The sequence below is a fragment of the Porites lutea genome, chromosome 4 (genome assembly GCF_958299795.1).
Source record: "Porites lutea chromosome 4, jaPorLute2.1, whole genome shotgun sequence".
Classification (NCBI taxonomy): domain Eukaryota; kingdom Metazoa; phylum Cnidaria; class Anthozoa; order Scleractinia; family Poritidae; genus Porites; species Porites lutea.
The window spans coordinates 48872228-48896795 of NC_133204.1; the positions used below are offsets into that span (position 1 = coordinate 48872228).

The following is a 24568-nucleotide window of genomic DNA, read 5'->3' on the forward strand; positions in this document are numbered from 1 at the left end:
GACAAATCAGACGTCGTACACTCTCGTAGTTCCCTCGATTCCGTACCCGATTCCAGACAAAAATGGGCGAAGTCCACACCCGTTTTCAGATCGAAATGGCGCAGAGACCTACGCTTTGGGGCAGCACTGAGTACCTATATGGCTAACATCTCCGGGAAGGCACCTCCATGTTTATGTCATAATGCCATTGAAGTCACTGGAGTGCAATATTAGGTCATAAAATTGCATCTTAAAGGGCAAATACAAAATAACATGTTTTGTGAGCACACGAGACTGAGCATTCTCCACAAACCCTTGTTTTCAAGAAAACAGCTGGACAAAAAACCTTTCGTGGGTGGATGTTACATTGTCACAACCGCTTCTTAAAGGGGCAATGTCACGCTATTTGTCAGCCTAGTCCCATAGGTGTTCTCTCTTGACCTGTTGTCCGCGCGAAGTCTTGGAAAGTTAGTTCTCGGCGAGTCTCTCTCGGTGCCGTCACAGCTCACAGTAGAGTCCAGGATTGACCACACGGAGAACAACTAGGGACTAGGCTGGCTATTTGCCACACTAAGCTATTTGCTATTTATTTTGCATGTATTGAATTCCAAAGTTAATAATGATTCAGTTTTGGCATTTTATATAGGACTTTATAAAACAACTAAAATAGTACACGCGTTCTGATTAAAAGAGCGACGGTCTGGAAAAATCGACCAAAATCTTAATTTGGTGGCAAGAGTTGAAAAATCAATTTCTTCCATTTTTTGTTCATAGATAGCTTTTAGGTAGCTAAGAAACCTAAAGTAGATTGTTCCTGCCAAAAGCTTTTTATTTGTGAGAAAAATAAGAAGATCGGTTTTCGATCTCGGAGTGGCAGACTGCCCTAATTTTTAACCTGCAATTCGTTAACATTTTTATGGTGGCCCACAACTGTCACGGCAAAACCAAAAACCCCGGGGCTTATTTTCGGAATTTTACGGTATCTTCCTCTAAACCTACAGGAGCAGACAGGGGCATTTTGTGCACGATAAAGTTACACACACGTCACCGCGCCGATCACGTGCAATCGCTAGCTCTCGCATTACATTGATTTGGTGCTGAGGAGAGGAGAAATGATGGCGTTTTCGTTGCTTAGTGGTGTACTCCTGGTTTTGTTTTCCTTTTTCACTAAAATAAGTGCAGATACTCCAGCTAACTGTACGTACGAAGAGATCCGTGGACCATGGCTGTTTACAGTGGGACAAGGTGGACATGACAATACGATCGATTGCTCCAAGGAATTCTCAGTGGTTTCAGAACTCCGAGTTGATCTGCTGTTTCCTGACATTGCAATGGATGAAAATGGTAACCTGGGTTTCTGGACCATGATCTATAACCAAGGATTTGAGGTAGTGATAAATGACAAGAAATATTTCGCATTTTCTGCCTACAAACAAAGTGGCTCAGTCGTGACTAGTTTATGCGACCAGACTTTGAATGGATGGAGTCATGATGTGGCGAAATACAAACCCGGAAACTGGGCTTGCTACAAGGGTGCGTATTTTAATCGGTTCAACTTTGTTAACTTCACTTAACTTATTAAAAATAAAATTACACATTGAAACCTCGCACTGCTTTTAAAACAGTGCCCGCGTAGTAGTTTTTAGAATGCGGGGGCCGATGACCACCTCTTTTGAAGTGCGGGGTGAGGTGCAAATTTGCTGTTCTCTCTTTGTGGCTGTTTAGAACTATCAGATTACTGAACCTTTCTTGAGTCATTGTTGAGCAGAGTCATGTTTATAAATTTCAACCTGCGGCCTTTCTCCTGCTGAGCCTGATTGCACATGCAGGATCATAGGCGTACGGGCCCGGGGGCGAGGGGGTCTGCAGCCCCCCAAATTTTGGGCAACTCAGATTTTTTGGGCAGCAAGAGAAAATTTGGGCAAAGCCAGGTTTTAAAGACGTTTCCATGTTTTTTTATTATTTTGAAGAGATAAATATTTTCAATTTTAATCTGAAAAAAATCCTGAAGTCGGCGTAATAATCCAGTTACATTTTCTTGAGACATTGGTTGCCTAGCACGTGATGAGTTTATGTTTATCAGGGAAGGGTATCATATGTTGATTTACATATTTTCATAGTTTTTTTTTGTTGAGCACTGTACTGCACTGCACTAACTTGAATGGGCTCTTTCCAGTCGTGTATTGATTAGAATAATCTTCCGCTCGTAGAACAGTGTATGGCAGATAGCATTGGCAATCGGTCTGAAAATGAAGAAGTGGCTGACTAGTTCTCAGTTCGATAACGGCCAAACATCAAAATTTTCCATTTTACCATATTTTTAACGCGAAAATATCCCAATAACACTCTCTCCCAGTTTCTGTTTTAACTTCACAAACATTGAGGCGACTATTTGAGGAAAAAGCTTCCGTGAACGATTTTGTAAGAACAGTTCCCAGTACCGAAAAATATTGCTGCAAGTAAAATATATAATGGCATCATTTCGTTGCTATGACAACTCCGATGTCATTGCATTCGTGATCATGACAAATTTTCATCTTTATCTAATAAAATTGTGGTGCGAATTTCTCCAAATGTTTGACTATGGCGACGTAGTTATGCTCAGAATTTGGACGTATTGACCCTGAAAAACTGTTACAGTATCGAGCCACCTTCATATGTCAGTATGGCCTATGTTGTTGCATCGTATGGCCCTCATTTCGTGTCGACTGTACGGTTCGTAAAAATTTGGGCAACTTGCGAGAATTTTTTGGGCAAATAGTTTACCGCCCCCCCTGGCAAAAAATTTCCCGTACGCCTATGTGTAGGATCCTCCAGTAGAAGTTTGTAGATCATGATATTACACTGTATAGTTCCTGTAACCCCTTCATTTTGTCTATTATGTCATCGGAATGCGTGGGACACCACATCATCAGCCGATATAATTCCTCAGTTTTAAGAAACTGTAGTTCGTGGAGTAATCCTCAGATTTAATTGAGAACCTTCATAAAAAAGACTCTATTCTGCATCGTTGCAAATGCTACATAGCCTTGTTGGTTTGAAGATGCAGAAATCTAGGACTAAGTGCAGTTTTATAAAGATAGGCATGTTGAGGCTTATGCACCAGACTTATGGGATCGAAATGGACCAATAATTAATTTAGATGCTGGAAGAATCTTATTCCAACAAAGATACCATTTATATGAAAATGTATATTACATATACTATATTATTAAAGTCTTTGGTCTTATGAACTATTTTTTTTAACTCCTGAGTAATAGTAAAATATAAAGCAATATGACAAAGAGCCTCAAATAAGTTAACGAACCTGGTTGTAACAAACACATTTTGCCATTCCCTTGGCCCTTCATTGTATCGAGGTTCCACAGTACTTAATTTTATTTATTTATTTTTCAAAAAATGAATATTACAATATTCACAAAGTTTTCTTTCCGTAAAATAGCAGCAATACAAGGAAAACTCTTGCATGTGTAAAGGTCGCTTCTCACCAAAAAATCTGTAAATAAATAAATAAATTACCGGTAGTCAAATAAAGAGATAAATAAAATAAGAAAAAATATATATTTTTAAATTTTTGAGGTATGCATGTGTGTAAGTGTGTATATGGTATATATGCGTATTTTGGCTCGAAGATATTAGCTCTTGAGTGCTACACTGTAAATTGGAGGGTAAATAAGGTTTATTGATTGATTGATTGATTTGATGGTTGCTACGCCCCTGATTATAAGCGTTTGAATGAAATTGGTTGAAATTTTTTTTCAACTGATCAAAAGTACTGCCCATCAAATGCAAACTTTTTGTATTGATTGGCACTTGTTTAGGATAGCTTTTTGTCTTCTGATTGTAAGCACCCTTTGATGTAATCCCCTGTGTTTACAAGCCATTCTAAAATTTCTTATGACTGAAGATGGAGAGACCCAGGCCTTACAAGGAGCAGTTTATGTTATTAATGTTACTTTCCTTTCATAGAAATGTACGTTTTTTTTTCTTTAGGGAAAAAGATTTCAGGCATTCCACTACCTAAAAAACAAGATGTGAAACCCTTCTCTTCACTAAGAAATAGAAAATTTATTCCAAACCATGAGTTTGTTGAGCAAATAAACAGTGTTCAGAGTTCATGGAAAGCTGGAGTGTATGAGGAATATAATGGGATGACTGTGGAACAGTTAATGCGCCGTGCTGGTGGACCTAAGAAATTCGATTTTCCCAAGTCAAGGTCTGTTCTGCTACAATAATATCAGTGATCCTAAGTATCTAATTACAATACATTAACTAGATAGGAGTTGATATAGCCATCACATTGTTTTATTTAATTAATATACCCTGGTCTTAATGGTATTAACTTTATCTGGACATTGGCCAATTGCTTGCAGACATTGTCTGTTGAGCAATAGTTGTTTGCAGTTCTGTAAAAAGGTAGCCTGTGCAAGGCTGTGCTCTAACAGAGCCTGGTGGCCCCTGGCACCTAAGTTTTGCTCTTGGGCGACTAGAAAATCTTATTTTTTCCATACAAATCATGTGCTGGGCACCCTAGATTTTACAGGTTCAGAGCACTGGGCTCCCTTCAATTTTCCTTAGAGCACAGCCTTGCTAACAGTGCTGCAGACACAGGTAACCCCGGTTAATAAAGTTTGCAAAGCAGTGCTGATATCATTTTTCAAAGCCCCTGATGGACTCAACAAATTACTGGAAAAAGCCATTTTGAATTACCCATCAACCTGATTGACAAAACAACAATGGCTTTTTAACTGGCCAATCATGGTGAGTACTCAAATCCTTTACTCAGTTGGGGTGGGCAGAACGAGGATTTTGACACTGTTTCACAGACAGACTTCACCAGAAGTTTAATTCCTCCTGTGGCACAGGTTAGTAAGGGTGCCTGAGCCAGGTATTTTTTTTCTTGGAGTTGTTTTCTTTTGACATTGTCATTTTGCCTGTTCAATACTCTCTTGAGCTATAATAAATTATCATATTTTATGCCATTATATTACAGTCAAACCTCCATTAAGTGGCCAGTAATAAAAGTTCTAAAATAATTGTAGAAAAGAATGAGGAATTAAAACAGTCTTTTAAGGGACCACCTCGATTAAGTGACCTTGGCCTCCTTTTGGCTGCCTATCCCTGCAATGAGTGTTCATCCATTGTTGTCACGTCAGTTTAGCAGCCATCAAGGATTTGATACGCTGATTTATTATATAAACACCAATGAAATACCAAGTGAGCTTTTGCGCGAAAACTTGATATCTTCACATGTGAAAATATCATGTTATCTTGACATGTGACAATATTACCATTGCTACAACTACATAATAAATTGCGCCTTTCACACCAAAAAACTATTAAAGTGAAATGGTTTGGTAGTTCATTGGTGTTTATATAATAGATCAACCCTCCAAGTTGCGACCATTTTAGTCGCCATGGCGCCTAAAATTTTGGAACTGGCGACTTGATTTGGAGAATAGTCGCCAAGCTGGCGACCGTGAAGAATAGGTTCGTGTTGTGGCGTATAGAAACAGAAATGGTAATCACTTCTACTGAAATATGAAGAACATTTATTCTAGCTGATTTGAATTCCATTATTTTTTTACTTTTCCGTTGAAAAACATTCTATATAATAAACTGAAAAACTTAAAAAAGTCCCAGAGCTAAGCGTTTTTGAAAATGAACCGTGCGGCGAGTTGAATCGCGGTTTTGTAAACAAAAGCGATAATTGTAAGCGAAACTAAACATCGCAAAACTGACAGCTTATGGTTGTTGCAAAAAATGTTTTTTTTTAAACACCTGTAGCGATGATAAAGGAAAAAGAAAATTTATTATTTCGTAAGCGGCTTTTTTGTTTGGCTTCCTTTCAATTGATGGGGAAAATCATTTTTTCGCAGTACAACTCGTTGCGAAATATTTTCACGTGCGCGACGTTATCTCTATAAACTAATGATTTGATTTAGAAAACTTGTCGATCTTCCTATACTCTCCTGACTTTGTCAGGCTTTCGCAATGTCTAGCGATATTAAAAACGCCCTTTTAAATCTCCAAAAATATTTGTTAGTTGGGGTAACAAGTTCATCATCAACAAAAGTCGCAAAAGATATGCGAAGCAAATATCAGAAAAAAAAAAAATAGGTCGCCTATCAAGTTGCGACTGGGAAATTTTGAACACATTAACAGAGGATGAGTTAAGTTCTGCTCTCATATACGAACTGGGGATTATACAGAAGGATTGAAGGCCCTAAAGACAACTGCAAATGGTAATTGTCTTTACAATTCCGTTTCAGTATTGATTCAAGGAGATGAATCTGCAAACCTTATTCTCAGACTATCAGTAACTAATGCCTTGCACAATAAACGAGTATATTATAGACAGTGCTGCATTTTAAGTTAAACTTGCTAACTGCTTTTGTTAAGGACAATTTTGATATATTAATTTATTAATATAATTTGGCCCCTAAAAATTTCCCCTGGCGACTAAACCCAAAGAGCTGATCGCCAAATGGCCACTGAACAAAAATTTTAACTTTGAGGGTTGTAATAGATAGAACATTACATGGCTGCTTGGAGATATTTTTCAACACTCAAAGAGAAATTTCGTATCTCCGCACGGCCATGTAATATCCTCTATATCCACTTAGTTTAGCTTCATTTTAAGAATATGATGAATGAAAATACAGTCCGAGATAGAAGGTGACAACCGATTGTTGACCTGTAATGCCTCTTCTGTCATGCTTTTGTTTCAAAATAAAGTGCTTAAGATTTAAAAAATGCTGGCTTATGGCAAACCTCTTTTAAGCGGCCACTTGCAAGTTTAACCCTGAGGGTGGCTGCTGAGGTTCAACTGTATTCAAGTTAGATGAGGGAATTTTTAGTTGGATTAATTTTTGTTTGTTTTTACTGATAATTATGGGTTTGGTTAGGGTTAGGTTTTCTTAGCATAGAGATCTTGACTGAATTGAAATAGTAGATCAATTGTGGTTGCTATAAAAACATTTATGTAAATGTATTTTCAGCAAACTGACAGAGGAACATCTTGCTGAGTTAAAGGCTCTTCCAGAGGAATTTGATTGAAGAAATGTTGGAGGTCGTGATTATGTCAGTCCAGTTAGAAATCAGGGCGGTTGTGGAAGCTGCTATGCTTTTGGTACCTTGGGCATGTTTGAAGCTCGCGTTCGTATTTTGTCAAATGGTACTAAAACTCCCGTGTTCTCTACTCAAGATATTGTCAGCTGTTCAGAATATTCCCAGGGCTGTGAAGGAGGTATTTAATTGTTACAGTGACGTTAATGGAGAGCTGGGTAATAGGAAATTTACATTCAGTGCAGTTAATTTTATTTTTACCCAGATTTGCTCAGTTTCTGCATTTTATTTTATTTAAGTTCTTCTAAGAACATTTGGAAAACGTTTGGACATGCTCGAAATGTTTATTGTACATTTTCCGCCAAACCTACTTATTATTTTGGCGTCGCCCAAATAGAGTAATCGGAATCGCTTGTTTTGATTCAAAGTTGCAATAGGCACGCAATACGTGCGCACGCAAACAAGCCAAGCAACGCGACTAGAATGTCTGCCGCGCGATGTGTCACGACACAGCATTTATCCTCATTGAATACATCCCACAGAGACGCGCGGCAAACAAATCGGCAATAGAAATCAAACGTATTGAAAAAAACAAGGTATAATGAGGGAAACAAACGTTTAAATAATTTAAATTTTCCCTTTGGAAAATAATTGTTCTCGCAGCACACGGCGTGAATGTGTTTCCTCCGGATCATAGGTACCGATCATTGCCAGGATATTTCCTCTCAGAGGACTAGTTTTTGCTCGGAAAAGATAAGCTTATAAATCTTAAGCTTACGGTATTTTTTATCTTACCTAGAAGCCGGGTGGTTTTTCAGAAATTTGAAGGTAAATCTGTCGAAAATAATTGGAATTGACGGGTTTTGCTTCATGAGTTTGACAATAGTTTTGGCGGCAGTTATCGAGAGCGTAAAAAGATGTCACGCGAAATTCCGTGATCATAAGGTTTTGACGGGCTCCTGCTAAGAGTAACATTGAATGATGCATAATTTCATTGCAGATTTTCGGAAAGGAGGTTGGAGGAAATTGTTGTGTTTTTGAACCAAGTGTTTCTTGTGTGTATTTATTTCATAGCGTCATTGCGAACGAGTTTGAATTACAACCGGTTCAGAATACTGCGAGCTTGATAGTTTGAACGTTAAACATGAACTACGATCGAAAAGAGTAAAGCAATTCTGTTAGCTGTTCAGTATCATGTAGACATTTCCAAACGATATTTCTTGGTTTGCTACTTGAAAATCGAGCAAAGGAGTAGTGACGTCACTGGACGCCATTAACGGCCGGTAGATTCAGACGTTTCGAAGGGAGTAATAACGACTCGAAGTAATCGGATGAAATTCAGGCTAGCTCAAGTTTATGCTTTGACTCGAAAATTAAATTAAATAATTAACAATTATTATTGAATGAGGCTGAGTATCATCTGAAGAATTATTGGATAACACCCTCCTCGATCTCCATAATTCTTCAGAGGATACGAAAGCCGAATTCAAAAATTGTTTTTTTATTCATTCAAAACAATTCGTAGTTTAAAAACAAGGTAAAACATGCTTACCTCTATCGATGTTAAGTTCATCTCCGATAGTGCATGTTTATCAGCAACTTTAGGAGATAATGGGTTGTTCAGGTCTGCAAATATTCTCCAAATAGCAGATGTCGTCCGTCGAGTTGTTTTCTTGCTGTTCTTGTTATGTTTTTAGCCAACAGCTGGCCTATTTCTTCCTCGTGAAACGGGTGAAATATTCCGTCATTTTGTAGTCACTACCAAAACAACTCAACCTCGTCTCCCTGTCCCCTCGGTCAACGGTTCAATAATCTGGCGATTTTGCGGCACGCTATATGGACGTCATTTTTCACATATAGAAAAATTCTTCCAAATTTGGTCGACAGTAGGTAGTTAGGATGAATTATGCGAGAGGTTTAGCCAATCAGAAACGGAGAAATATTTTGAATGAATAATGATAATGATATTGATAGTCTAAAAACCAGTATGATTAACCAGCGGGGTAGAGTAGGTAGGGGTGAATACTAATTTTTTCTGACGTTTCCAGGATTTCCATACCTAATTAGTAAATACGCTGAAGACTTTGGACTGGTGGATGAATCATGTTTCCCATATGAAGGCAGAGACATGCCTTGTCAGGAAAAGAAGTGTCAGCGGCAGTTTGGGACTGGGTATCATTATGTCGGTGGTTTCTACGGTGCATGTAATGAGGCACTAATGAGAGCAGAACTTGTTAAAAATGGACCCGTAGCAGTGTCCTTTGAAGTCTATGGTGACTTCCTTAACTACAAGTCTGGCATTTATCACCACACAGGTAGGGTACATTAGGTTTAAGTAAGATAGCGCCCAATAGAATTTATTTTCATGCGAATTTTTAACCTCGGTGCTCGCACCTGAACTGCCAGTAATTATTTGTGTATAGAGTCATATCTCCTTTAGTGCATGTGATATCATTGGTGATAAATTTGATGCTCTACTCGTGCAGGAGGAAGGGATCTTTCAGATCTTGCAGGAATGTCACCACACGAGCTGATCACACAGGCCAGAAATACACACAGTAATTTTACTGGAAAATTTACAGTCCTAGTATCCAGCCATGCTTCCTTTAATTGGTATCTTTAGGTTGCTCGACCTTTCTGGTAGACTGGTCGCAAGAATAAAGCCTGGTAAAAGCCCAAGTAGGGAAAGGACAGAAGAAACAAAAACAAAAATAATAGCTCGGAGGGGAGTAGCCTCCCCGCAGACGTCCTTTGGGGTTCGTTTGTCACGCATTCGTTTCATCCACGGACCGTGGGGGAGAAATGAATGCGTGACAAACGAACCCCAAAGGACGTCTGCAGGGAGGCTAGGAGGGGAGGGGCGTTGTTGGAAAAAAGCTACTAACATAAAATCAAACTTCTTGTCGGAACAATTATTTTTGACATTACATGAACATTATGCAGGTTTGGAAGACAAGTTCAATCCATTTGAGATCACCAATCATGCAGTGGTCGCCGTGGGATATGGAGCTGACAAGAAGACTGGGGAGAAGTTCTGGATTGTGAAGAATAGCTGGGGAGAGGACTGGGGCGAGGAAGGCTATTTTCGTATACGACGAGGAACCGACGAATGTTCGATCGAAAGCATTGCAGTCAGTGCAGAGCCAGTTTTAAACTGATGAAAGCCGAGGACTTCCAAGCATTAGATGCATAGGATTAATTTTTTTTAAAAAAAGTTGAGAACTTATGAAAATTAAAATTGAATTTAAAAACGGACTCCAAATCATTGTAGGTTTTTTTAAAAATAGTTACAAAGTAAAAGTAATTTGGCATGTAATTTTGAACTGAGAAGTTTTGTTTAATCCTGAGATTACATCCAGCATGACATGCATCGATTCGGAAAGATTGTGTAATGATAAAAACTTTTTTTGGGAAAACAAACTTTTTGCCTAGGAGAAGTAATTGTGCATGTATTTCTCTTACAATAAGAACTTTTCTTAAATCATTTGGATAACTCTTTAGGGCTTTAAGCTAAGAGTGTAATAGTACAGATGATTCCACATTTTGTATCTTAACGGTTTGTCTTTTATTTTCTATGTTTATCTTTGTGTACAGTTTTGTACTTTTTTGATCAAAAGGAAAGTTTCCACCTGCGTTTTTATTGCCAAATGTTACATTTTTAAAAGTGTTTCAAACATAATTTAGGAAAAAAAAGAACTCGAAGCCGGTAATAAAATATTATTCTTGAAGAGTGTCAATGTTTTTCTACACCCATTATTCCTTCAGCTAGCTACCCTGTGGTTACCAAAATCAATTTCACTGTCATTTGGAAGTCTATTTCCATATTAAGCACTGACCTGCTCTGTTCATAAAATCTATCGCTACGCCTGGCCTTGAAGCCAATAATACTTTTCTTCATATGTAGTTCTTTTATAGATATTTCATTAACCCATTTGCCGCTCGAAGTATTGCCGCAAAATGCATGTTGAAGCTAGATGAGAGGTTTTCTGGTCACAGTCTCGCTATAAAGAGCGAAAACCTAACCACAAAGCCCTTTACTGGTCGCATGCGAAGTTTCGGCATGCACAGAAGGCAAAACTTTCATTTTTGCTCTCTTCTCCTCTCCTTTGCCTTTCTGCCTCATTATTTTTCTTTTTCTAGGCGTTTAGTACGCTTCATTGTGGTGGGAGAGGTTTTTGGAAAAGCGTTTGGGATCTGAAAGCAATGGTAGGTGGGTACTGGAACAAGCTAGATTTTCATGGACATTTTCAGCTCAATGTTGCTTGTGTTTTTTGCCTTTTCCTCTGGCCTCCTTGACTGAATCGTACTTATTCTTGTATTGTTTGAAAGACCTCTTCACGCTGTACAGGTTAGCTGACAAATTTGTCCTTGACCGTCAAGATGGATGATGTCGCAAGCAGTAGAAGGGACGTGGATCCATACGAGCGGTTGCGGGCGGGGTTACAGTGATATTGGCATCCCCACGTTTTGGGCATCTCCATTCCCAAAACCCTGGTGATCTGGGCATCCCCTTCTCATATTACCTTAGCGATTTGGGTTAAGGTGAGGGTAACAGGGGATGCCCATATCACTCGGGTTGTGGGAATGGGGATGCTCATATCAGTGTGACAGCGGTTCAGGGGCAAATGTTATAGGGTTTCCACAGTAATAGCAACAGCCGCATTCCCTCCTAATACAGTTCTGTACTTTTTGGTTTACACGTTAAGGCGTGAAATGTTCAAAATATACGGTAGCTCCGAAAGAAGTCAATTTAACACAAAGGACTTACTAGCAAACTTTTCATGTAGGGATCCATTATCTGAACTTTGTTTATTGATATTGACAGCAAGTAAGGACAGGGATTGGGAAGTCAGTCTCGAAATAAAATTTTTTCGGCCTTTCGGGCCTCAGCTTGGTCTAAAAATAAGGGAGGGGGCCCGGTTCCCCTGGATCCGCCACACTAAAATGGTTTACCTAGTGCCGGCTCAATATTTTTTAATACAACTCATCAATCTTTTTTTAAAATAGTTTAACAAAAGAAAAAGGGTTAGTAGCAAAAAGAGTGTGTAACCATCCTCAGCAGCATCATAATTTTCGCCTGTTTCGTTCACTTTCAAAGTTTGTCTTTCAAAGTTTTTCAATAGCCCTGATAAATTATTTAATAAAAAAGTTCTAAGTAGCTCAAATGTATCTAACGTAGCATCAGAATGCTGCTTAATATCACATTTGGCTCCCTGGAAATTTTGGTGTATTTTCTTTCCTTGAATTCCTGAAAAGTAACCTGTTGTCTCACCACCTGTCTATGTGCAAGTTAATCAGAATTTTGACTTTTAGCGCTTTCTAGAACGGCTTGACAGAATTGTTTTTAAGCCTCATCAAATGATATTCATGATTTATATCATAATGTCTGAAACTTTCATTAAGATTGATTCACTGTAACAATGAAATTTCACGACGAACCCGGCCTACGAACCGGCCTAAAATCCGAGTAACAGCATTCACTGTTTTGACGTTGCGTTAATACTTTTTAAAATAATGCGGGCCATACATACCTCCATGACTAGCACATTTTAGTAAAATCCAGCTAGTGGTCTATTATCAATGCTGAGTTCTGATTGGTTAAGCTACTACTAGGCTATATGTTATAACCTACTAGTAGCGAAAAGCGCGGGTTTTTTGGCGGCAAAAAAGGATTAAAGTCTAGCTTTAAGTAGCTACAAATTTTTTTATTCTCGATACTTTTGACCAACTAGTTGGTCTTTACTAAAATAGTTATTCCTCTCGCCCTCTTGGCCTCTGAGTCAATAGCCTATTCGGCCTTCGATTCGGCCTCATGGGCTATTGACTCAGAGCCCATATGGGCTCGAGAAATAATTGTTAATTACTTTGAATTTTATTGCATCTTTTGAATGTAAAACATTGACAATGTTCACACTGAAATTTACTAGTCATGGAGGTATGTATGGTCAAATCAGTGAATGACTTTTTTCAGGGGCGGATCCAGGATTTTTTTTAGGAGGGGGTGCACTCGTCTCTTGCTCTACTTCAACACCAATAAACCACATAGTTTTTTTTTCGCAGAATACAAGTTGTTTTAGAAAACCGCAGGTCATCTCGGGGGGGGGGGGGGGGTGCGCACCCCCTGTACCCTCCCCCTAGATCCGCCCCTGTTTTTTTTGGCCACTTGACCTTGATCTTGAAACGTTCTGGGAACGAAAATGACACGAATCAGGTAAGATGCTGCAATGCTGCAAGCATCAGCGATACAACCAACGGTCTTCCTTTGTATCCAATGGGAATCTGACATCTGCTGACAGGTTGACACTCTGTCGACCAATCAGAAAAGCCGAATGCTCCATCCGCTGGCGAAAGGAGTTTAAAAAATAGCAAGGGGTTACATTCCTCCCTGGCCCCCTCCCCCCCCCCCCCCACCCACCCGTTTTCTGGTTCGACCTCGCCTCAGCTCTCGCGCAGCTGTAGCTCTTACTTTACAGGCGCGGATTCACACCGGTTTCCACCGTTTTACGGAAATGGGTCAGATTTTTCCTTATAGATATATCTTGCAAGGCTTGCTCCTAGGTAAATGGAACTTGCCAATATCCTGACTTGAATACTCAGAAACCGAGGAAAAGGAACTTAACGGAGTTAAAGTCTACAAAATTTCCTAGGGAGCTTGCCCCCAGACCCCCCCCCCCCTGCATGTGCCTTTGGCGCTTGTTTAGGACGGTCAGTATTTATCCTAGATCCGCGCCTGCTTTACGAAGCACCGAAGCGAAAACATTTGAACACGTTTATGCTATGCCTGCAAAAATCATCAAAAATAATGATTATGGTTAGTGCTCTCTGATGAAATTTCTGTGATATTTTTTTATAACTCCACAGGAGCATTTTGTGTATGGCTGAAGGCACCAAATTATGACTTAAGCGCAGAATTGTCGAGAATTGACGTATAAAACAGCAATATCCTAGTCTCGATATAGCCCCTTTAAGACTCTATTTTATAGGCATTAAAACGGTTTCTAGTTATCTGTTGCTTCAGACGGCAAGGATGGACATGGATTGAAAGTTGAAATAACTGAGCCAGTTTTTTTCATGATATTTTTGAAAGTATTGTCATGATTTTTCAAATAGTCCTTCCTGATGAAATTTGTTTTATACCTTCATAACCCTATGGGGGCATTTTATGTATGTGATTTTATGTATCAGGGTTAGGGTTAGGTTTAGTTAGGGTTTGCATTTTATGTATCAAAGAATTCTCCTAAAACAACACGTGACATACGGTAGACTTTAAAAAAGCGTACGTCACTGCACCGATCACGTGCAAATCGCTAGATCTGGCACTGAAGAAGGAGAGGATAATGTTTTTGTTTCTTTGTGGTGTACTCCTAGTTTTGTTTTCCTTTTGCACTAAAATAAGTGCAGATACTCCAGCTAACTGTATGTACGAAGAGATCCGTGGATCGTGGTTGTTTTCCGTGGGACAAGGAGGAAATGACAACACGATCGACTGCTCCAAGGAATTCTCAGTGGTTTCAAAACTCCGAGTTGATCTGCTGTTTCCTGACATTGCAATGGATGAAAATGGTAACAAGGGGTTCTGGACCATGATCGATAACCAAGGATTCGAGGTAGTGATAAATGACAAGAAATATTTCGCATTTTCTGCCTACAAACAAAGTGGCTCATTTGTGACTAGTTTATGTGACCAGACTTTGAATGGATGGAGTCATGATGTGGCCAAATACAAACCCGGAAACTGGGCTTGCTACAAGGGTGCGTAGTTTAATTGGTTCAACCTTCTTTAGTTCACTTTAGTTGCTTGAATACTTATACAATATAGAAAAATTACACATTGAAGGAAAAACCCTAAACACTTAAATTACAAATGAAAACTTTAGTACTGCTTTTAAGAACTTTTCAGGAATAAATGAGCCTGAAGAGAAAGAGCAGAAATTCCACACTGATGACGCGTAACTACCTTGATCTGGGTAGTGCTTGTGGTTGGTTGAAATTTATTTTTCAACCAATCAGAAGTACTGTTCAGATCTGGGTAGTTACGCGTCATCAGTATGCAACTTTTGCTGCTCTTTCTTTCAACGTCAGTCATTTCTCGGGGAAACCAGAAATAGCGTCACGATAGCGCCTGTTTACATCGAGATAGGGTAACCCTGCTGGGGTTACCCTAGCAAGGGGGTTAAAGATAGCTATGGTTTACAAGAAAAATTTCACAGGTAGGTTACCTATATCACCTGAGTCAACTTTATAGGCTTGTTGGCGTGCTTTGTTTTATGTGACCATGACCACATAAGACTAGAATAAACATTCCTTGTAACTAATGTCCAAGATTTGAGGCAGTTACTTTCGAAATTCACCATGGTCACACGTTGATCACGCTCTACGTCCAATGTTTATCCTATGATTGGTCAGAATTCGACAGGTCAGTTCATGCAGAAAATTTACGCAGCATCTGGAAACGTGTTTACTGGTAGCTGAAGCTGACAGAGTTTTGTGTAATCTTGTGTTGTTATGTTCCTAGACTTTCACTCAACTAAACAGGGACAGCTATTGGCTGATTCTTGGTCACATGGCCTAGACTAAAACTAGAAGTCGAGGGAAACATCAGGACTCTATATATTAAACAGGTTTTACCTTTCCAAAGTTAATTTATTCCTCCATGGCTCTGGACGGTGGCTCGCGGTTTCTCTCCTTTCCGGCGTAGCGTAGCGTTGAGCCTACAGAAACCACTCGATCGCAGGGTACCCTCTAGCACGTATTAAAAATTCGATAATTATCATGTCAGTTTGAAGCTTAATTAAATCCAGTAAATGCCAAACGTATTTTGATGAGCACGGCATGTTATAGCTTGCGGTAGTATTTGGACTTCTTGTTCTTGTTTTGGAGAGCTTTTTCTATTCCAGTTAAAGGCCTCCATGGATATACCGTAAAATTCCGAAAATAAGCCCCTCCAAATATAATCGCCCCAAATCGGTAACGCAAAAAACCCTCCGCTAAATCGCCCCTCAAAATATAAGCCCCCCAGGGGTTGTACTTGGAAAATTGCCCTCGAATACAAAGTAAAACGGTAAATTTACTTCCAACTATAAGGCTAACCCAATCGATTTTGAAAGGCAAATTTCCCTCCGTAGATAAGCCCCTCCGAATATAAGCCCCTCAAAAAGGGCCTTTGGAAAATACAAGCCCTGGGGCTTATTTTCGGAATTTTACGGTAAGCCCCTCCCTTCCTTACAAAGATGGGTAAGACCAAGACTTATAAGTGACAGTTTATGGTGTTTGTGTTACTATTTTCATAGAGATGTGCTTTGTTAATTTACTTTCTTTAGGGAAAAAAGTTTCAGACATCCCACTACCTAAAAAACAAAAACTGAAGCCCTTATCTGCACTAAGAAATAGAAAATTTAGTCCAAACCATGAGTTTGTTGACCAAATAAACAGTGTTCAGAGTTCATGGAAAGCTGGAGTATATGAGGAATATAATGGGATGACTGTGGAACAGTTAATGCGTCGTGCTGGTGGACCTAAGATGTTTGATTTTCCCAAGACAAGGTCTGTTCTGCTGCAATTTTAGTGATCCTAGTGTCTAATCACGTTTAAATAGAAGGGTTAAGTTGATAAAGAGGGCGCTTCCTTGTTCGATTTTGGACACAAAAACGAGTGCGTACATACTGTACAAAGCATTTCGCACGTGCCAATGTGTTTATTATATACATACTGAGACATTCATCATTTTGCCATCCTTTAAAATGATTGAATGCCGAAATTTGCTGCTACGCACTGCAAAACGACAGAGAAAACGAAGTACATCGGTAAAAATGTATCACAAAAATCAAAATGAGGGTAAGAATATGAGGTAATCCAGGAGTTCCAAGTAATGTTAACTATTTGTTCTGAATGTACAAGTAAAAATGAATGAATTTGAGTAAAATGGCCGGTTTGAATAAGCTTAAACAGAAAACAAAATAGCTCCAAAAAATCTGCCGGTACAACCAAGCTTATGCCTCGTTCTGTTTCCATCCTTCCGCTTTCGTTTTGCCGGTTCACACACCTCTGCGGCTATTGATTGGAAGTATCATTTCAGTCTCACGCTTTCGCGATTCTGATTGGGCGTATCAATTTTCTCCACGTGTCAAAAACATCGATCGCTTCTCTGGTTGCCTTCTCCATTTGCACATCTGCCATAATACACCTTGTTTGCCCTCCAAAACAGAAAGGCAGAAAGGTTTGAGCTGCTTCCTTGGGGGGGTCATTGGAGTTTCAAGATAGTTGGGGGGTCATCATGAATGTTTGCCCATGTCTCGTGCACCCAAATGCTATAACGACTTTTTCATCAGGGCCCAGTTGTTCGAAGGCCAATTAGCGCTTAACCCTGGTTCCTTTTTCTTGTTTTCAAAAGCATTTTCTTTTCTCGGATAATTTGCTCTGTTATTTTTAGAGCTTCCAATCATCAACTTGTAGACAAAAAGAATTAATGTCTCTGCTCCAAAAATTTTACAAGAATAGTATACTGAGCGCTTAAACCTTGCAGAACAATAGCACCCACGTGAACTCTGGACAGTTGTAGTACGGTCTTATGGCTAGACGAACGTCTGTTGGTATAGCCAGTAGAAAAGGCTGTACTACAAGACAGCTTAGCGTTGCAGTGCAAACTCTTAGCAATGAATAGTGCTTTGAAAATATTGGCCAATGCTGTGGCTCGTACTAGCCTGCTTAGGACAACAAGGCCGTAAAGTTCTACGCTAGAATACAATGCATTATAGAGCTCGCTGACCTTGACAACCTGACTACACAATTACTTTGTCGAAAAAGAACCGCCATGAAAGGGTTACTGATAACTAGCGTCGCGTTCCATTAACTACATTTTACTGGCGTGACAGTAAAATTGCTTTTAAAACTGAACTGCTTTTTAAGCTTTCAAATCTGAATTCAAATCTCGTACTAACCCTAGGTTATCTTAACCCAGCTTCGAACAACTCGGCCCAGGAACTTCATTGAAATACCTTTAAACAGCCTTTTCATACCAAGCAGAATGACCAGGAGTCAAATCCTACATATCAAACTTATAATAATAATAATAATAATAATAATAATAATAATAATAATAATAATAATAATAATAATAATAATAATTTTTTTTTTTTTTAATATAGAAGAAGAAATTTTATTAACAACAATGCTAACTATTAAAATCCTATTTACAATTAATTCGCTTAAAAAAAAGAAAAAACTATTCATTCAGAAACACTATTTACAATTCCTATCGAATTAAAAAGCACTTAATTTAGCTTAAAAAAAGTTAATGTAACGAAGAAAAATTTTTATTATTATTTTTTATTTTTATTATTATTATAATATAATATTATTTTTATTATTATAATAATAATAATAATAATAATAATAATAATAATAATAATAATAATAATAATAATATGTGACTGCGTACGTAATATCTCAAAGTATAGGTAAAACGCTAAAAATCCCTAAGAGAAAAAAGCAAGATCTGCAATCAATAAGAGAATCCCTCAAGAGGAAAATTGAAGCTGAAAGCCCAAATAAAAGAACAAGGAGATATGTAAAAAGAAGTGAATGTTGCAAGCAAAACCAGATGTTTGCAAACAATAGAAAGGAGTTCTTCAGAAACCTTGGTAAAGAATAGATACGGTACTAGTTGTAAAACCACGACAGAAAGAAGAAAGAGAAACTTTTTGGCGTAACATATTGGAGAACGATAGAGAGGACAATCATTCAGCAGAGTGGATAAAGAGAGAGGAGCAGAAATATGCTGATACAGAATGCCAACCCCGGGAGGACATAAGCCAAGATGAGTTGCAGACTGCATTAACATAGCATAGAAAGCAAGCAACTGAAAGTCACCGGGCCCTTATGCAGTTCCTAACTTCTGGCTCAAGCAACTCACAGCACTACATCAACACCTGCTGAATGCATATAACCACGCAATAGATACGATTTACATCCAAAAATTGTATATGATTTTATACATTTTCCCTGTGTTCTGATTTCTTCCTATCGAGTTAAAACTTTTAGAATGATGGTGAATAACAAGAAGCTTTTGTCTGCAAAGAAATCGTAAGTTTGGGCGCCATTTTTGATGGTGCAGTATTTTCTATGAAACCATCGCGGTGGCTACTTGTAAAACATAAATAAACTGTGTTTAGCCTAGGCCTGTAGCCTGTTGCACTTAACAGTTAACCCTTTGTAGTAGTTATAATGAAAATTAAATGCTAATCAGAAGTGTTCAAGCTGCACACAGTTTTTTCACCATTCTTTTATATAATTCTGCACTTTTGTCCAGGCAAGTATGCCATCAGGTTAACTTGCCCGACTGACGACTCTGAGAAAAAATGAATACGGTTCCCTGGGTCACATAACGTTTGACGTTTATCTTGGTGGGGGGAGGAGGGGTGGGGGTGTATTCAAGTTTTGCCGTAAAAAAAGCAGCTTTTAAGGATAAATAATGAACACTCCCACAGGTCAGGGTTAGCATATGCCACTGATTATTACAGATTTGCTAAGCCTGACAGGCCTTAACTGAATTGAAATATGGAAGTTCATTTAACTGTTTTTGCAGCAAGGTGACGGAGGAACAGCTCGTTGAGTTAAAGGCTTTTCCAGAGGAATTTGATTGGAGAAATGTTGGAGGTCGTGATTATGTCAGTCCAGTTAGATATCAGGGAACTTGTGGAAGCTGCTTTGCTTTTAGTACCTTGGGCATGTTTGAAGCTCGCCTTTGTATTTCGTCAAATGGTACTAAAACTCCCGTGTTCTCTACTCAAGATGTTGTCAGCTGTTCAGAATATTCCCAGGGCTGTGAAGGAGGTATTTCATAACTACAGTGATGTTGATGAAGACCTGGGTAATGGAAAAACTTCCCATGGTCAAATGCATGTGCATAGTTTTTGCTTTCTATTTCACTTACTTTTTTAAAGACCATTTGGTTAATGTTTGGACATTTTAGATGCTTGGAATGTTTATTGTATATTTTCCCCTAAGCACACTTATTGCTACTTAAATAACTGTGTAGAATTCAGATAAATATTTTGGTTGTGTGTCTGCTTAGATAGATATGGATATATCTTTTTTTCTGATCTGATTTCCTTCAAATCTGGTTATTGCTCAGAAGTATCCATCTCTAGATAATAATTAAACATTCTTGAAAAACCTTTCAGTACAGATGTAATAGTAATAATAATAATAATAATAATAATAATAAATAATATATCATTATGTATTCTAGGATCGTAATAGGTTTCGTACCGACCTTTTTTTACTTCTAAGTATAGCTTTTCAAGTGGTGTAGGTTACGCTATGCGCCCTATACTACTCATAATGTGGACAGCATTCCAAAGTTTCATACTGCGACATAATAATAATAATAATAATAATAATAATAATAATAAAAATAATGATAATAATAATAACAATAATCTGGTCTAGTCCGCTTTCCGATGTTAACCGCGTTACAGCCTCTAAACAGTTTGCTCTTCCTGTGCTAGATTCGAAAAATGTGTTAGTTTTTTTTTCATGAATTATTTAGATACATTTCTTAATTGTACTTTACTATCTCTTGTTTAGTCGTTGTGTATTGTTATTAATTTCTAAATTTTGCTTTTCTAACATTCCATAACAAAGTTTGTTTTCTAGAATAATTTCGTTCCTTTTAGGCCGCCACGTAAGCTACGCTGTGTCAGGCCCTACAGTTTGCATTCTTTCGTTTTATACTGCATTATAATTATAATACCGGTAATACCGTCCAAAATGTGAAGAGTTAAAGGTCGCTTAAGGGAAGTGGTTGTACATGGAGGTTCGACTGTAATAATAATAATAATAATAATAATAATAATAATAATAATAATAATAATAATAATAATAATAATAATAATAATAATAATAATAATAAATAATTATAATTAACAATTATTGGACGAGGTTGAGCAAAATATCGTGTTTTGTCTGTGGAGTGGAGATGAGGAGAATATTTTAGCTGCGAGACACTGACTGAAGTGTAGGAGTAGCAGGAGCGATCCAGCGAACAAATAAACAACTAAGTCGAAGGCGGCCATGTACTCAACTCAACATTTTAATCCCATAATAGGTAATTGACTTGGATACGTCACGCGAACTTACGCAATACATTACATCGACAAATCACGATATTTTGCGATAACCGAGTTCAATAATTGTTTTATCATTCGATCAACGTGTTTGGTTTTTTTTAAGGAATATCTTCGGGAAGTGAAGCGATCTGTCATTTTCACGCAAGAGCGATCGCAAGAAGGAGAAAAGCGTGGTTTCAGTTACGCATGAGCAGAATATTATTTGAAGCCAAACAAAGTTGGATGGCACTGCGCATGAGCAGACCATTATTTGTGGGCAGTTATTTGCAGGTCACGTGGTGGGCTCTCGGCCCATGAAAAGAAAAAAAAATTTGCAACGAATGATAACAATAAAATAATCTGGAAACCAGTTGGATTGCCCAGTGGAGTAGAGTAGAGTAGCAGGGTAAATACTAATTTTTTCTACCATTTCCAGGATTTCCATACCTAATTAGTAAGTACGCTGAAGACTTTGGACTGGTGGATGAATCATGTTTCCCATATGAAGGCAGAGACATGCCTTGTCAGGAGAAGAGTTGTCCGGCGCGGCAGTTTGGTACTGGGTACCATTATGTTGGTGGTTTCTACGGTGCATGTAATGAGGCACTAATGAGAGCAGAACTTGTTAAAAATGGACCTATTGTAGTGGCATTTGAAGTCTACAGTGACTTCAAATACTACAGATCTGGAATTTATCACCACACAGGTAGGAAACATTGGGTATCATAAAGATAGAGCCGGGAGAAAAAAAATGTTAACATAGTATAGTAGGCAATCAGAGGTGTATTGTCAAGTTTAAGGCGTTGTAGCATCCTGGCTCACACTTGATTGGCTTTAAATTACTTCATGTAAAAGTATTTTCTGCCAAAGACCCTTAGCAGCTCATGAACTGTATCAGCAAAGCCTGCCAAGACTTTGGACTGACCATCCACCTTGGCTCGACGACCTCTGACACTCTTTCTCTGGACTCCGTGCTGAACATGTACAGGCACATCGGCAAGTCAGGTCCCACAATTCCAAGCTTGACCAAGAGAGTTAGTCAAAAAAAAAGTTGACGTAAAATACCAAGATCCAGGTCTACACAGCCTGCAATTTGAGCACACCTATACGGCAGTGAGTCCTGGACTCTTTAAGCATGACGGGAGAGGAAGATTAACACTTTCCACATGCGCAGGAAAAATGTATACACTAATTAACTGTGACGTTTGCGCTTGCTTGGCTTTGTTTTGAGAATGGACGACGGTCGGATCCCAAACAATCTCCTTTATGAAGAATTAGCTCAGGGAAATTGCCTCACTGGCAGGCCCCAATTACGCTATATACAGCTGTAGATGCCTGCAAGAGGGATCTGAAGGCCTTGGGTATTGAAATCAACGTATGGGAAACCTTGGTTTTGGAACGTTCAGTTATGCAAAGCAGCAAGGCCTCTCCGAGTTTGAACAGACACCTGCCTAAACACCTGAGACAAAGAGACAAACGAGAAAGGCCTAACGCCAGGGAGATAGACTGTCAACTAACCCCATATGCTCACTGTGCGGGAGGGACTCTCATTCCCGAATTGGTCTTTCCAGTCACACAATATAAGGCGCTGTTCGAGTACCAACAATCAAAGTGCGAAACGATAGTCTTTCGAGACTAATCATACTAATGTCCTTGTGACAAATCAGGTTGAAGCAGGTTATGAAAAATTGTTGCAGAAACTGGAGAGTAGTTCTACATTTTGCCGCCCAATGAAATCTTGCTTGGGTCGAGTGACGTAACTTCCGTATATGGTGTGACTCCTCCGTAATTTTATCCAATCGTAAGTCAGTATTCACGCAACTTGCAGCAATCTAATTTGTTGCATGACAGGTTTGATATGTGGGTGGTAAAACGCGCAACATCGCCATACAACTCGTTTTCAGCATTTTTGCAAAACATGTTCCAGGTTTCTGTTGCCCGTTTCAGTACTGTAGCTGAAAAATTTTAGGATAATTGTTCTCTCGTCAAACATTTTCAGTCCTGGAGGAATATCAAAGTAGCATTAGCAGCCCAACTAGGTAAAGAAACAAAAACAAACCCGAAATGAGAACGATGGAAAGAAAGCTAACAAGATAAAAGTCAAGATTGTAGTATGGAGTATATAGTTCTGTATCGAAACAATTTCAACATGACATGAACTCAATGCAGGTTTGGAAGACAGGCTGAATCCATTTGAGATCGCCAATCATGCAGTGCTCGCCGTGGGATATGGAGCTGACAAGAAGACTGGGGAGAAGTTCTGGATTGTGAAGAATAGCTGGGGAGAGGACTGGGGCGAGGATGGCTATTTTCTTATCCGACGAGGAACCGACGAATGTTCGATCGAAAGCATGGCAGTCAGTGCAGAGCCAGTTTTAAACTGGTGAAAGGTTACTTCTATTCATTGAATACAGAAAATACATTTTTGACTGAACTTGAAATAGTTGTAGGTCTTTAAATAGTTAGAAATTAAAAGTAATTTGGCATGTAACATTGTGGAGGCTTCGATTAAATTCAGCATGACACATAAGAATGTGTAACGATGAAATGTTTGAGAAAACACCTTTTGGCTAGAATTAATTCTGCTTAACAAATAGATTGCATGTTGCTGTGGGTCTGTTCGGTAATACATTACGGAAGACGTCAAAATGTGTTAAAAACATTAGTGACACACTCGCCTGCAGCTCAGGTGTGCTACCTCTTTGTTTTTTCACATTTTGAAGTCATCTGTGATCCATGACTGACTTAGCAGACGCACGGCAACATGGAATCTTCTTGTTCAGCAGATGTGTATAGAATTACTTAGATGAGTTATTTGATTTATATTTTGTACCTAGTTTTTGGTTTTTATTTTATATATATAAGTTTAACCACATGCACAGTTTATTTCATTAAAAGTACCCCTCTCAACCAAAAGGTTTAGCGTCGAAGGTTTCCGTTTTGAGGACAAATAAAGCCACCAACTCCAGTACTTCAACCAATCCATTTCAGCTGCAACGAAAACCCTTGTATTAAAGATCACATCCGCACGAGCATTTGGCCATTGAGGATAATGAAAAGAATAAGACGATTGTCATATTTTCTTCATCTTTATCCCCAAGCGACAAACTTCCCGAGCGAATGTGATGTCAAGTCTAAAAACCTGGAATAAATTACCAAGTTCAAGGGCTTTCAGCTGAAAAGATGGACGGTAAGAATTACTGAAGTTGCCGGGTGGCTTTATTTCTCCTCGAAAATGGAAACCTGCGACGCTAAAAACTCTTGAGTATTTGTCGTAGATAACATAATTTGCATTGTTAAGACAGGTTTCGAAAAGAGAGGGACAAATACAAAGTAAGTTTGATAAATAGCAATTCTTTTATCTTGCCCCGCATTCAGCATATAGTTGTTCTTCTTGTGTTGCGAACTGTATT

The 24568-nt window shown here is 38.7% G+C and overlaps 1 protein-coding gene and 1 pseudogene across 1 annotated transcript; both read left to right on the top strand.

The window, feature by feature from the left end:
* Nucleotides 1-1067: 1067 nt before the first annotated feature.
* LOC140933924 (dipeptidyl peptidase 1-like) lies at nt 1068-10775 on the top strand (annotated as a pseudogene).
* A 3561-nt stretch (nt 10776-14336) lies between these two features.
* Nucleotides 14337-23998, top strand: LOC140933925 (dipeptidyl peptidase 1-like). The gene is made up of 5 exons (XM_073383596.1): nt 14337-14799; nt 16368-16590; nt 19631-19878; nt 21592-21861; nt 23325-23998. The coding sequence occupies exons 1-5, from the start codon at nt 14385-14387 to the stop codon at nt 23540-23542; spliced, it is 1374 nt and encodes a 457-aa protein (XP_073239697.1). The 5' UTR covers nt 14337-14384; the 3' UTR covers nt 23543-23998.
* The last annotated feature ends 570 nt before the right edge of the window (nt 23999-24568 follow it).

What these genes read in the sequence shown, in the direction of transcription:
- LOC140933925 (XM_073383596.1), top strand. Translation starts at nt 14,385, where the DNA reads ATGTTTTTGTTTCTTTGTGGTGTACTCCTAGTTTTGTTTTCCTTTTGC. An exon ending in AAACTGGGCTTGCTACAAGG is followed by an intron (nt 14,800 to 16,367) that starts GTGCGTAGTTTA and finishes TACTTTCTTTAG; the next exon opens with GGAAAAAAGTTTCAGACATC. An exon ending in TTCCCAGGGCTGTGAAGGAG is followed by an intron (nt 19,879 to 21,591) that starts GTATTTCATAAC and finishes TACCATTTCCAG; the next exon opens with GATTTCCATACCTAATTAGT.